Source organism: Asterias rubens, chromosome 6 (assembly GCF_902459465.1).
Source record: "Asterias rubens chromosome 6, eAstRub1.3, whole genome shotgun sequence".
In the NCBI taxonomy this organism is placed as follows: Eukaryota; Metazoa; Echinodermata; class Asteroidea; order Forcipulatida; family Asteriidae; genus Asterias; species Asterias rubens.
This window is the reverse complement of record NC_047067.1, coordinates 5540172-5554569: the sequence shown is the minus strand read 5'-3', so window position 1 is coordinate 5554569 and position 14398 is coordinate 5540172. Positions and strand designations below refer to the sequence as shown.

The 14398-nt window shown below is 38.3% G+C and overlaps 1 protein-coding gene across 3 annotated transcripts in view; it reads right to left on the bottom strand.

Moving 5' to 3' along the window:
- LOC117291219 (islet cell autoantigen 1-like) overlaps positions 1-14398 on the bottom strand; it is a 39408-nt gene that overhangs the window by 11813 nt on the left and 13197 nt on the right. For 2 of the 3 annotated variants that reach the window (XM_033772818.1, XM_033772819.1), the window contains exons 7-8: positions 6731-6955; positions 4557-4640 (exon numbers count right to left, since the gene is read on the bottom strand). In XM_033772818.1, coding sequence (XP_033628709.1) covers positions 4557-4640; positions 6731-6955 — 309 coding nt within the window. The remainder of the gene's footprint in view (positions 1-4556; positions 4641-6730; positions 6956-14398) is intronic. The other variant, XM_033772820.1, reaches the window with a different exon arrangement.

Here is a 14398-nt window from a genome sequence, read left to right as displayed (position 1 = left end):
AGCGCAGAACTTAAATTCGTACCTGCAACCTCTGGATTAAGGTGATGGCATTCTATCAAACTGAGCTGTCTACATGTAGGTCTTTTTCTTCAGCTGCGCCATGCATCTGGAACGCTCTACCACTTAATCTTAGATCTTGTCTTTGTACCACAAAATTCAAATCTCTTCTCAAAACTTATCTTATGTCAGGACTAATTTTGTTGTGTCTGTTTTTCTTTTTTTCTTTTTTTGGGGGGGTTTTACTGCGCCTTGAACACTCAGCAGGGTGGATATGTGCGCATTACAAGTCTTATTATTATTAATTATTTTAGGTAGTCGTTATGTTGGTAGTCTCCCTATTTTGGCAATATCTTTGTTTGGGGTTGCCAGTCAGAAATTAAACTATTAATACTGTACATTACATGTACTTCCCTATCATCTTCAGGGTAAACTTTCTCAGAAAGATGAGAACTTACACCAACATTACATTTTTATTAATTTTTTGTCTTTAAATAATGACAGTTTCTTTTTTACCTGGCTCGATCCAACACCCAGAAGATCCTTTCCCTTAAAATAAATCCAAAAAGTTCATCTTAAAGTGTTTTTTTTTTGCAAGCACTGTATAAAATGTAATTATTGTTAATGAAGTAAATTTAAAAAAATGAAAAAGAATCTGCTATGTTTGCTACGCCATCACAAACGCCTTTTGCTGTCAACGTAATTACATTTACGATAAAAATTTTCCCGAGACCGAAAGTTCCTACATAAATACTGCAAAATATAATTATCAACATCACATCAAAATAATTAAATTTTGGATGATTGCATTTAACAGCTGTGAGCATAGAACAAAGAAAGTTGAAATGACCATTTCCTTTCCCATCAGACAATTAACAAACTTCACAAGGAAGATAAGCAAAAACCCCTAGGAAGATAAAACTTTGGCGGTGGGGGAAAACTTTGGGGGTGGTGGGAGAAGGAAAATAATATGTGATTAATTCCCAATTAACTGGCCAAGCATTGCAGAAACCTTTAGAATTTGGTTTCTTTGCATAGTAAGTATTATTACCCCAGGAGAGAAGGAAGATAGCAAATAGTTCATTTATAAACGGAAGAGTGCATTCAAATAAATCAGACGACCACCAAAGTGCACTCCTTAAACCACTTCACGCCAGATGACGTACAGTATACTATTTACCTACAATTTATTTTTGGGGACAGACTGATGGGGACGTTTTTTAACGCTTGGAACTACTTTGAATTATCATACAATTTTTGCCGACAGCCAAACGGCTGACGTTTTTCTCCACCCAGACTTTCCAGTGTGTAGGCCTGGAGTTAATTCATCTTTGAACATGTTGAAAGGGCAAGGCCATTTTCATTTTGCAAAGGGCACTTCCATTGGAAAATCTTAAAGTCAATAGGAAATTTTTGAAGGGACACCAAGACCAAAATCAGGGGCAACTGAGGTCAAGGCCTCCGTGATATGGGTATTATTCCAGGTCTGTAGCATGTTAAAGCAGGCACCTACCATGATATGCTTTGTTTCACACATACAAAGAGCAACAAAAGGTTCTGGAAATTGTACCTTGTAAACTCCCTTTCTGAGGGTTATTGTGTAACTCATGATTCCAGAACTTTGTCATATATTGTACAATGTGTGGCATACAGAACTTTGTCATATTGTACAATGTGTGGCATACAGAACTTTGTCATATTGTACAATGTGTGGCATACAGAACTTTGTCATATTGTACAATGTGTGGCATACAGAACTTGGTCATATTGTACAATGTGTGGCATACAGAACTTTGTCATATTGTAAAATGTGTGGCATACAGGAATGGATAGGCTGCCATCATTGTTAAGCATTTTATACTTGGCTAAATAAAAAGGTAAGCATCGGCACCACCCAGTCGAGGTTCTGCAAATCACTGTTAATGCCTACTCAGTTTTAACACAAAATAACATCAAATCCCGAAACTAATTATGAGAACATTTGTTGTCTCTCCACTGTCAAGTTGTGGTTCCATTGTGGCGATGATATTTTCAAAAGGAAAACAATTACTCAAGAAGCTTTTAAAAAGTTTTTAAAAATTACACCGCATGGGCAAGACTATTTAAAAAAAAGTAATGTGGTTAACTTCCACCAACACTAAAGCCCGGTTCATACTTCCTGGGAATGCAAATGGGATACAACGAATAACAGTTGAGTGACTTGTGTTCAACTCCAGCGAAACACTCACTGCGAAAACAGCTATGTGACGTCAAAATTCGCTTTGCATTCGCTTTCGCAGGAAGTATGAAACAGGCTGAAGTGACAAGAAAATCCCTGTTACCATGCAATGGAAGATTCATAAGAAACACAACAAAGGAACACAACAATATGAAGTTTAATTTCAAGACGTATATCTGTACACCAATACGATTAAATTTAACACTGCTCCTTGAAGCTTTTTATGTAAACCTGTTGCTTTGCCTGTCACAATGAAATCTGATAGTTGTTGTTTCACGCTATCTTTGTTCTGGTACCACTCTTACGTCCAAGTGGTGCATAGATTTTCTATCATGTGTGGTGTTTTCAAAGGTTGTGAAAATAAGAATGCTCACAGCAAAGAAAGGGTCACTGTTCCATGATTTTTTCGCAGAATTTTGATGCAGGAAATATGAAGAGATTATTTGTCACTTCAGTGGCTGCGCATGCAGATGCTTGAGCAGTGACTAACAGGGCTGCTGGTTATATATAAAGAATTCTGTATTGTTGTACCAACATCTTGGAGAGGTTAATGACATTTTCATTTGCAAAGGACACTTCCAATTGAAAAACTTAAAGTCAATGGGAGACTTTCTAAGGGGCACCAAGGCCAAGACCAATACCAACAGAGGCAGTGACCTCAATGTTGTTCCAGGCAGGCTAGAGTACCAAAGTTAGGATGAAACAGCCAAAAGTAACTTTTACCATAGATGGGGGAAATAAGCACAGATCATTTATCCATTTCACCAAAGAAGTTATGTGTTAGCTTTCACCATTTATACCCCATTCCCAGGGTAATAGTGAGGTGTGCGTCATGAGTTAGCAGCAGAGAGCAGCAGAGAGCAGCAGAGAAGTGGAAAGCAGGGGCGAGGCTCGTTCAGTCGAAGGTAACATCCACCAAGTGTGGTGGGGTGCAAGAGAAGACGGCATCAACTTCTCTAACACCTTGTCACATGAAAACATTTTTTTTCTTCTTCGGGAAACTAAAAAGGGGCAATCAACTCTATTGTACATGTACATTTATGCAAAAGGAACAATTTGACTCAACAAAGTCAAAATCCGAGTATCATTTTCGTTTTAAAGATATTTTTTTCAACTGCAAAATTTCCTTCTTTTCTGGAAACTAATAAGAGGCAATCAACACCACTGTATGCAAAAAAACAATTTGAGACAAAGTCAATATCTGAGTATCATTTCTGTTTTGTAAGATAACTCAATATAAAAAAAAACAAAGACTGCCAGACTTCTTGGGTCATGAGTTTACTGGCCCCCACACCAAAGTCATTTGCCTTTGGCCTGTCATCCAGTATTAATCCAGCCCTGAACCTCCTTGTGAATATTTAAAATTTCAATCGCGATTTAGGGTCTTCTTTTTCTTTCATGGAGATTGCCTGAGACTAAGTTGCCTGTAAATTGCCTCATGTGACATGGGCCTTTAGGCTTCCTTTTTGACATGTATGGATCTTGGAAGTTGATTTGAGCCCTCAGCTCCTTCTCAGCTCCAGCAACAGGAAGAGGGTCTCCCCTTTAAGTAAGTAAGGTTTGCGATGACACCATGTTGAATCTCTTAAAGGCAGTGGACACTACTGGTAATTACTCAAAATAATTATTAGCATAAAACCTCACTTGGTAACGAGTAATGGGGAGAGGTTGATAGTATAAAACATTGTAAGAAACGGCTCCCTCTGAAGTGACGTAGTTTTCGAGAAAGAAGTAATTTTCCACGAATTTGAATTCGAGACCTCAAGTTTAGAACTTGAGGTCTCGAAATCAAACATCTAAACGCACACAACTTCGTGTGACAAGGGTGTTTTTTCTTTCATTATTATCTCGCAAGTTTGATGACCGATTGAGCTCAAATTTTCACAGGTTTGTTATTTTATGCATATGTTGAGATACACCAACTGTGAAGACTAGTCTTTGACAATTACCAATAGTGTCCAGTGTCTTTAAGTGAGTAGTGGTGGCTCTAAGAAGAGCCGGTTTGTACTGCTGGACGTTTCAGTCAGTGTGCTCTGACCGTTCTCCAGAGGATGGTCAGAGCACACTGACCAAAACATCTAGCAGAATAAACTGGCCCATCTCAGAGTCACCTCTACTCACTAGAGATGTTCCATGGTGTCACCGCGAACATTACTTCGTATTTTCCATTATCTTATCTTATCTTACTTCGTCTCCCCTCTACTTTGACTGAACATGCCCCAAACCTTTTCTCCAAAAAACACCCTTTCAGCGAGCCCACAACCATGCAGTGAACAGCCAATGATGAGGATGGAAAATGGCGAAAATTAAAAATAGCAACAGAATGTTTTCTAGACATTACATTTTCTTCCTCCTCGTCCCAATTAGGAATAATGTCCTTTGCGCCCGTCAATTTGGCAAGTTGCTTACTCGTCTCTGAAAGCTCCTGTATAAAAAAAAACGCAAGACCAAACACGGACGAGACATGGGAGGTCAAGGTCAAGGTCACACAAACAAACAACCAAACAAATCGTCGGGTTAGAACTATAAGGTCATTAGTGGAGTATGCATGTTTTGGAGCTCCTGGTAAATGGCGTTAAATGGTCAAGAGTGGTCTCCAAAGTAACCTTTTAGTAAAAAGCAAGATATAATTTTAAAGAAAAACATTCATTTGTTGATTTTGATTAATTTCTTTCACAAATTTAAGGACCATTTTTATTTAACGCTTTCTTTTGTTCATTACAAATATGAAATTGCCATTAATGACCTTATAGCACTGCGCCAGCGAAATCATGCCGTTATAAAATAAATATACAATTACTAATGAAGCTATATATTCAATTGTATCAATTTGTACATCCTAGAAATAGAACTTGGAGAATACTATGTGTGTACAGTTTAAAGGCAGTGGACACTATCAGTAATTGCCAAAGACTAGCCCTCACAGTTGGTGTATCTCAACATATGCATGACATAACAAACCTGTGAAAATTTGAGCTCAATCGGTCATCGAACTTGCGGGATAATAATGAAAAAAAAAAACACCCTAGTCACACGAAGTAGTGTGCGTTTAGATGGTTGATTTCGAGACCTCAAGTTCTAAATCTGAAGTCTCGAAATCAAATTCGTGGAAAATTACTTCTTTCTCGAAAACTATGGCACTTCAGAGAGGGAGCTGTTTCTCACAATGTTTTATACCATCAACCTCTCCCCATTATTCGTCACCAAGAAAGGTTTCATGCTAATAATTATTTTGAGTAATTACCAATAGTGTCCACTGCCTTTAAGCAACTCTATGAAATTGGACCTTGGTTAAACAATCTCATACAGACCCATACTTAATGTTTGATTGTCCACAGCTGCCATAGAGGGCATGCACAGCAGACAAATACAATAATCGGGCAAAGAATTCTCCATGCTTTATTTTTATGGTATAGATGTACATATAGTGCTAATACTCAAAATGGCAAAACAAAATGATAATACAAAAATTATTTTTATTTTTGAGGTTTTTTTTTAAACAATATCTTTCAATATGGAAAGGTTTGCTGTAACACCATGACTATCTCTAATGAGTTGGGGTGGTTCTGAAAAGAACCATTGTTTTTTTCACCATGCAAAGTTATAAATCCTAAATATCTGTCAAAATGGGACAACATTTTATTTTAATAGAAGGGCAATATTCACTTTTGTTTTGAAACGTCACTAATGTTAATTTTCCATTTCCAAGATTAAGAGAACTTCGCTTTCAAAGAAATTTTGACAAAAAAGAACTCGGCCCATTTAACTTTATTCAATGGCTTGCCACCTGGGCCAGCTGTTCTGAGGTGTTTTAAAACTAGCATTTAGCCAGACCACCTCTGTGATCTTGCAAATGCTGTGAAGGTTGACAAGGATGTATTAAGAAATCAATACAGGATTACACTTCACACACATACTGTACATGGGCGGAGGAGTTAGCACTAAGTTCTAAAACGATGCAAAAATAAGTACATCTACAAAATGGGCAAACCATGGAGCTATAACTAGACAGGAGTACAAGAAAGGTAACCCAATTGCATCCTTACTCCTAAGGTGCACAAGTTTCAATCGGAAGACTGTTGGACGCACCTTTTTTCACAGTTCTCACCAGTAGTGTGTGTAATGAGACCTACGCGCGCAACACTGAGCATGTGCACGTAAGCTCAGAGCCACGAAACAGGACTATTATGTCTGTTGTTGCCAGCGTTTTCAAAAAGGCCTCCCATTGCGATTGACGTAAAACATTGGCACATAATTTCGCATAAATTGGGGAGGTAGTGCTTTCTGCTCTACCGGCCAGGCTTCGGATTGATGATACCCGAGCCTACATCCATATGGACTGTAAAGGGGGTAACACTGTTTCAGCCCTAGGAGTAGGTGGCAACGGCCTCTGAAAAAAATAACTATAGCCCACACCTTGAAATGGCCTTCAGGCCTTGTGTGTCTGGCGACTTGCATAACAATATAAAAATGTGTTAAAAAAAGACAATGTGGATCTTTTTTAAAAACTCCTACCTTTAGCATGTTGAACTCATAATGCTGGTAGCCCCGGAATCCTTCCTGAACTGCGGACATCGTACGCGACGTCTTCTCCCAGTAGTGAAGCAGTGTGTTCTGGTACGTTGCTAGAGTGTGAGAGAAGAGATTGCACCGGCTGGCTCCGAGGAGATCGATCTTTTGGCAGACATCGTTCTTTAGCTTGTCGAACTTCAGCTTGGTTGTTCGGACTTGTGCCTGGACCTGCAAGAACAAAATTTGAACCAGGAGCATAAATACATCATTTGGTTTTAAAAGCACTGTATTTATAAGCAATGCAGTATTTTCACAAGACATGTTAAGAAAAAGAAATCCAAAGGAATGTTACTTGGGTGGGATTCAAACCTACAACCTTTGCCATTCATGTCACAACTGTGCCAGTAAACCACAGAACTTGCCCAGTAGCTACATGACAGGCAGTTCAAATACTATATTTCAGCAGAGAGGACCATGCTAGACTTGCGTCAGGTGTAAATTTATTTTGGAGATCAGGGCCCAAATTCAAAGAGCTGCTTAAGCTCAAATAGTAGCTAAGCACAACAAAGATATGCTTAACAGAATTAGGGCACCAGTCAAAGAAAATAGCATAAAACATGTACCATTTCTGACTGGTATCCTGCTTATTTTTGCTTAGCAGAAATTGCTGCAGCTCTATGAAATAGGGCAAAAATAAAGGATGGCTTAGTGGTATCTTGCCAAGCATTTCACCTCTTTGGTCCCCAGTTCTAAACCCACCTTCCTCAGACATGTCTACCTCCAGGCTCAGACAGGAGCCTCACGTGTGGGCTGAGTTTTTAGTCCCTCCCTGATTATGTATGTTTCCCTTCGTAGGGTTTTCCTCCCACATCTAAAACTGAACCATTTCTTCCTGGTCTTTCCTAAATACATATATTACTACAGATGTTAATTTTGGCATCGGGATGTTTTGGCATCGGGGATACAGAATATAAGTTGGTTTTCACCCTTAAACTGATGTGAATTAAGCACTGGTTTAAGAGACATGGGGTCTGCACAACCCATCCTCACAGCCTGATCCTACAAATGTATCCCATTCCTACTTAGCAAATATATGACAGTTACAGATGGACAAACAAGGGGCTTTTAAGTACCAAACAATATGATAGACAACGGGACTACTTCCATGTTGTCAACGATGACACAAAGTCTTGTCTTGACAATCTGTCTCAAGAAGAAAAGTAAACTTGCCAGTTTTGCATCAACGAGAGGGCAAAGTTGTATTGGTTTCTAGTCGAATCGGTTGTCATGGTTAATTGATATGCAGCTAGAATCTTTTTGAGGCATCTGCTCTAGAATGGATGTATTATGGCATGAATTCCCCCTGAGTACATGTACATGAACATGTAAATGTAGCCCATGGATATTGTTTCGCCACAGGACCCAGAAAGCATTGTCAGTATCATACAACGGGAAACAATTTCAAACTCAGTTTTATTATCACCCAATGTAATTATTAAATCAGAAAATACTGATTGGAGAATGTGCTTCAATTATGGGCTGGGATCATAGTGTGTTACATGACATTTTGACTGTTTCTGCTAAGTAAGTTTTATCGGTGCCAAGTAAAGTTGGTATGTGTTAGGAAACTGACTGACTTGAAAGGTTCATCTAAACAACGAATTGGAAATCACACATTTTCTTTACAACCAATGTGAAATATTACATCAGAAAATACCAATTGAAAATGAGTTTTAGTTATGAGCAGGGTATGTGTGTTAGGTATGAAATTTGATTTTGACTGCTTCTGCTAAGTTAGATTTATCAGAGCTAAGCAAAGTTGTTTTGCTTTATGAAACTGACGGGCTTGGGTTTTTTTTAAAGGTAAAAATGTCTATCACACAATGGGATATGGACAAATTTAAAATAGATTTTTTGAGCAATTTATAAACTCAGAAAATACTAATTGGAAAATATGCTTCAATTATGGGCCAGGTAGGTGTGTAGAGTGACTAGTTGACCAGTAGATTTATCAGAGCTAAGCAAAGTTGTTTAGCTTTATGAAACTGAGAGGCTGAAGGTTCCATCGAAATGAACAAATGGCTTCAGCCGTATCAAGCTTCTTCAGAGGTATCTAATTGTTGATTTTCCCACTCCAAATTGGATTTCAATTTGCGCAAATTGGAGAGGATATTAATATCATGAATGGCGTCATCAGCCGTGGGTTTTAACTACAGCGGGGGCTGATTGCAAATTAAATCACAGAAAATTGGTCGGGGCGCTTGATTAAATTGTACAGCGGGTACTGGATGAGAAGGCGAGGTCGCTGTCCACATTGATGGTTGTATGTCATGTTTGATACGCGGTACCGATAATGTATTGTGTTGACTTAAACTGTACTGTAGGAAGTGGCTTGTTCAGAGGTTTACTGCCTCAGGGGGAAACGGAGAAACGAAAATGGCAACAGGGTGGCTGTGATTTGGAAGCTCACAGATTCTGTCCAAATTGTATATGTCCGTACCGTATATGAAAATGCCACAAGGGTCAACCTTGAATGGATGTTGATTTACCCGTATACACTCAGTACTTTCCCGGGTTCTGTACAAAAAATCACAGGCATATTAATCGGGTTGGATTCGAACCCACGACCTTTGCAATTCTAGAGCAGTGTCTCTCCAAGCAGTGTCACTCCAGTCTAGTTGGAGTGACACTGCTCTAGAATTGCAAAAGATCGTGGGTTCGAATCCCACCCGAGTAATATGCCCACATTGATTTTTGTTCACAGAACTCAGAAAAGTACTGAGTATACAGTGCTTACACAGATAGGGTCAATCTTCATTGAATCCTGAACGCGCATGGTTGCAGATAAAGCTAGATTTGGGGGAGAAGTTCCCTAGTTTTGAAAATACAAAATGGCAACAAGGGGTGAGGCACAGCCACTTTGGAAGCTCACTAATCCTGTCTGATTGAAGGGGGGGGGGGGAGAGAGTACTAGTACGAGAAATGCCACAAAGGTCAAATCTTCATTGATTCCTGAAAGCGCACATTGCATATAAAGCTAGATTTAGAAAAGAGATTTGGGGAGAAGTTCCCCTCAAGATAAAAGGCTTAGTTTACTTTTGAAAATCTGGTACGTGACAAATGTTTTGTCAGTGGAGAAGCTTTAGAATAATAATGCCAAAAGGGTAAGGATTTAACCTAGTACTGATAATATAGGACGTACATGTAGAGAGATGTTTAGTATTGTTTATGAAAATGAGGTAGAATTTGGTGAAATTCTGAAGCTGGGGATTACCCATGTTACAAAATGTGTCCCGAGAATAAAGAATTAAAAGAGTCATGAAAATTGCAGACTTGATAGACTGATCGTAAAATCATTATGGCAGGAATAACAACATTAACACCAATTTAATTTGCCTTGTACTTAATGTACATGTAAAGAATTTACTAAAGCCTGTGCATCTATAATAACTTTGGAAACGTGTCTGCAATTTGCTCCTGATGACAGAAAGAGTTATAGTCTGCATCGTTGAGTCAATCAGTTTGTCTCAGAACCACCAATCACTCAAAAGAGATCTCTCTACATGTACATTGTGTCACCGCAAATGTCTTATGGCTTTTGATACAACTTCTAAAACAGTCAGTTACACAAGTAACCGACTGTTTCGTATAATTTAGACTTTATACAATTATTAACATGGACTTCATGTAGTCCATTACAATACATGCACAACAGTACTTATTATAGCAGGTATACATTTAAACAATACAAATACGAGGAAAATCCCACTTATTGTAGCTTTAATGACATTGTTTTATCTTCATTACAGCTTTTATTTTTGATGAAGACTAAACGCAAGATGATGTATACATATGTAGGAACTTTCAGAACTTCCTGCTCAAAGCCTACAATTTAAAGAAAAAAGCCATGCAGCCTTTCTTGGGCAAAAGCTCTTCATTAAGAAGTAAATAAATAAACCTCTTACTTCATAAATATCCCTCAAACAATCACACCCACACGCTCTCAGTCAGTGATTCTTCGTTATTCAATTTTCTGTTTTTTTGTTTGTTTTTCCCTTTCTTCCTGTGGACAATTCCAAAATGAAGATCAGGGGGTTTTAAAAACCCTCTTGACGTCCCCAGGGTCCGAGGGCTTAATTGCAAAATTTACTTCGCCTGGATCATCCAATTATATCACCTGGGCATGAGGATGAGGAGGGGCGTCCTCTTTTGAGGCTCGTTAAGAGCTTGTAGGGCTTCCTCGCCCGAACGACATGCCCAACTGACTTCTTAATATCAATTGGTTCATTTTGCCAGCATCTTAGAAAACTTTAGAGCGCTCCGATGAGTACTTGGTAACCTGAGATGGGGCAGTTGGTCTGCCTTCCCCCTCTCTTGGAGATGTTCTTGACCTTTCGTAGGACGAGGTTGAAGTGCCAGCAAGAGAAGACCAGCTGCCCACAAGGGGATTAAAAACCTCATCCCTAAAACATCTTAAAGGGAAGGTACGCCGGCAGAATCGGTTGACGACTATGGAAGGGGAAAAAAACGCCTACAGGTGGACCGGGTCTCTTCCCTGATTCACTTTAATGATCATCTTGTTAAAGAGTTTGCAAATTAGGGACGTCAGAAAAACCAAACAACAAAATGCCAACGTGGCACTTGGAATTATTAAGCCTCATCAGCGATAATAGATTTTATGACGGATCAATAAAAGGATTGGTTGACTCGTTTCTTAATTATTATGAACTATTCCAAATCCCCCAAGAACTTTACAAATTGGTCATATATCAGATGGAGAAATTGGAACTCTTGATCGTTATTCCGAACAAAGCGTTGACTTTCCTTAGAGGCTGATGCCATAAGCCTTAAACCTAGTTAGTTTGAAATTAAATTGGTACCATCTGGTTGATTATTAAACACCCCCTCCCCAAGTTTTTGTAAAAATTGTCTTTAAAGACACTGGACAATATTGGTAATTGTCAAAGACCAGCTTTTTCACTTGGTGTATCTCAACATATGCATAAAATAACAAACCTGTGATAATTTGAACTCAATTGGTCGTCAAAGTTGCGAGATAATAATGGAAGACAAAACACCTTTGTCACACAAAGTTGTGTGCTTTCAGATACTTGATTTCGAGGCATCAAAATCTAATTCTGAGGTCTTGAAATCAAATTCATGGAAAATTACTTCTTTCTCAAAAACTACATTACTTCAGAGGGAGCTCTCCATTGCTAGTTACCAAGTAAGGTTTTATGCTACTAATAATGATTTTGAGTAATTACCGATAGTGTCCAGTGCCTTTAAGCTAGGGATAAGGGAAAGGGGTGGACTCTGGGAACTTCAACAAGCACGACTCCAGTGATCAGTTACCCACTAGTAGCACCTGCTTGGATTGGATCAACTTTCATATGATTGGGATTTCTCGATTGATTTTGGAATGAAAGGCAACGGCTCGTACTTTAAATCACAATATAATAACAGATTCATAGATGGCCCCAAAATTGTAATTTGACTTCTGAATTTGCTTTTTAAAGGGCAGGGAATGTTTTGGTTGATTCACGGTTTGAAAGTCTTTAAATTAAATTTAATGATAATGTTGGTAATTTGTTGTACTTTTGAGCAAGAAACAAAATTCTTAAAAAACAAAACCAGCCAATTCAGATTGTATGTTGGGTAAGTTAAGTTAAAACTGCTCAACGAGTTTGACCAGCAAACAAGAAGTTTGGGTATTTTAAAGTCATTGCTCTGGTATTTAAAACCATGCAACATTTTTCTTTATTTTCAAAAAAATATAACCAACATCTGGGGTCGATGTGCACATTTCAGCAGGGCGTAACATTGCATACATATAGCGAGGCATAGCAGGGGGGCCTAAGGCTGATTTCATGGTGCTGTTTACCAAAGAATTCTGCACGCAAAGCATTTCAGCACAGCATAGCAGGGCGCCAGGGGTAGATTTCATGTTGCTGCTTATCAAATAATTCTGCGCTTAAAATGAGTATTTCAGCAGGGCCTAACCGGGTGAAGCAGGGCATACCATACCAGCGTATACAAGGGCGTATCAGGGTATACAGGTGCCACGAAACTGGGCCCCAGTACAGTGTTTAAAACCACAGTCATAAACCTAACTAAGTGTTGAATAATTAATACTTCCACAGGTACCATCGTTTTATATGTTTGGTAATTACTCTGCAAATTAATGGCAGTACTAAGTAAGAAGTACAGCAGCTATTGGATAGTGTAATGCATGAAGCGAAACCTTTCGATTCGGAGAACTGCGGTCACCCAGGGGTATCTGAGAGGGTAGAGGTGGATATTGTGAAAAAGCCTTTGGAGCACTGTAAAACGGTAACCCAGGTTGGTTGTATACTCCCCATGGAGCTGAGAAAGAATAAAGGGATGTTATTGGCACAATGACCAGAGGACTAATGTAAAGCGCATTGAGACGGACGGTTATTGTGAAATGCGCTATATAAGAATTTGTTATTATTATTAAATGGAAAAAGGTATCACTTTTTATCCCCACAAATTTGAGACCTGAAGACATTTCTCAAATTGTGTATTTTACAGATTATTCTTCCTGCGTGGAAATGCCTGCTCCAATTTTTGTTATCAATATCTCAAAAGCACTACCACTTTTTGGAATGAAATTTTCACAGGATAGTTTTACTATTGTGAACTGTTTCTACAACGATGAAACAAACAATTACCAAATGTACAGAATCCCTTTAAGTTAATTTCAACCACTCACTTCCGTAAAACCATCTGCTGTTAGGGGGGTTTGTTTTATTCTCTCTTTCAAAGATGATTGCAAAGTGATTTGTTGTAAGGGGAAGGACTATCCCTTCCTCTACCAAGATAATTATTCTCCTCTTCGGGACAAGAACCCTCTTTATTGAGACCATCTGTGCCGATTGATGCTACCTATAAACCTAGATTTAAAATTAATTCTTCATTTCCCATACTAGACATGGCCTAACTGATCCCAAAACAGAAGATAATAATGACAGAGCCTTCTGTACAATTTACATCAATGAGGATTTGATTTTATCTGGTCCCCTTCTTCATGTCAATTAATTTTCTGAGCGTTTACTGTTTCTCCTGTATATTATCAAAGGGTCGGTAATGACTCTGAAAATGGCAATAAAAACTTACATGGTAAGAAGATAGTATAATGCATTTTGAGAAATATTTCACTCCGAATTACTACGGTCCCCCAAAATTTGATTATAAAAAATCATATCCAGGGTAATGCTTTTCAGAGTGTGTACTTAAGTTAATCACTGGGACCAGTGTATTTAAAAATAAATATATTTTGAGTAATTACCAATAGTGTCCACTGCCTTTAATAATACCAATAATATTAATGATTTTTCTGAGGGTAAAATAATCAGACTTAAATACACCTTTTTGGAACCGTTTGATTAATTAAATTCCATATAAATGAACAAAACTAACCTGTGAAAATTGTATTTCAAAATTGATATATTGCCAAAATCTGGAGCGATTATGTTTATAATGCAGGAAGAATTAATTGGAATACAGAATTTGAGAAACGTATACTGACAATCACATTTTTCAGACTCAAATTCTGGAGGATTAAAAGAACCAGTGATTTTATTGGATACAATGATTTCATTGGATAAACAAGCGGTGGCATAAGCTTTCTATCTGTGTTTTGATTGG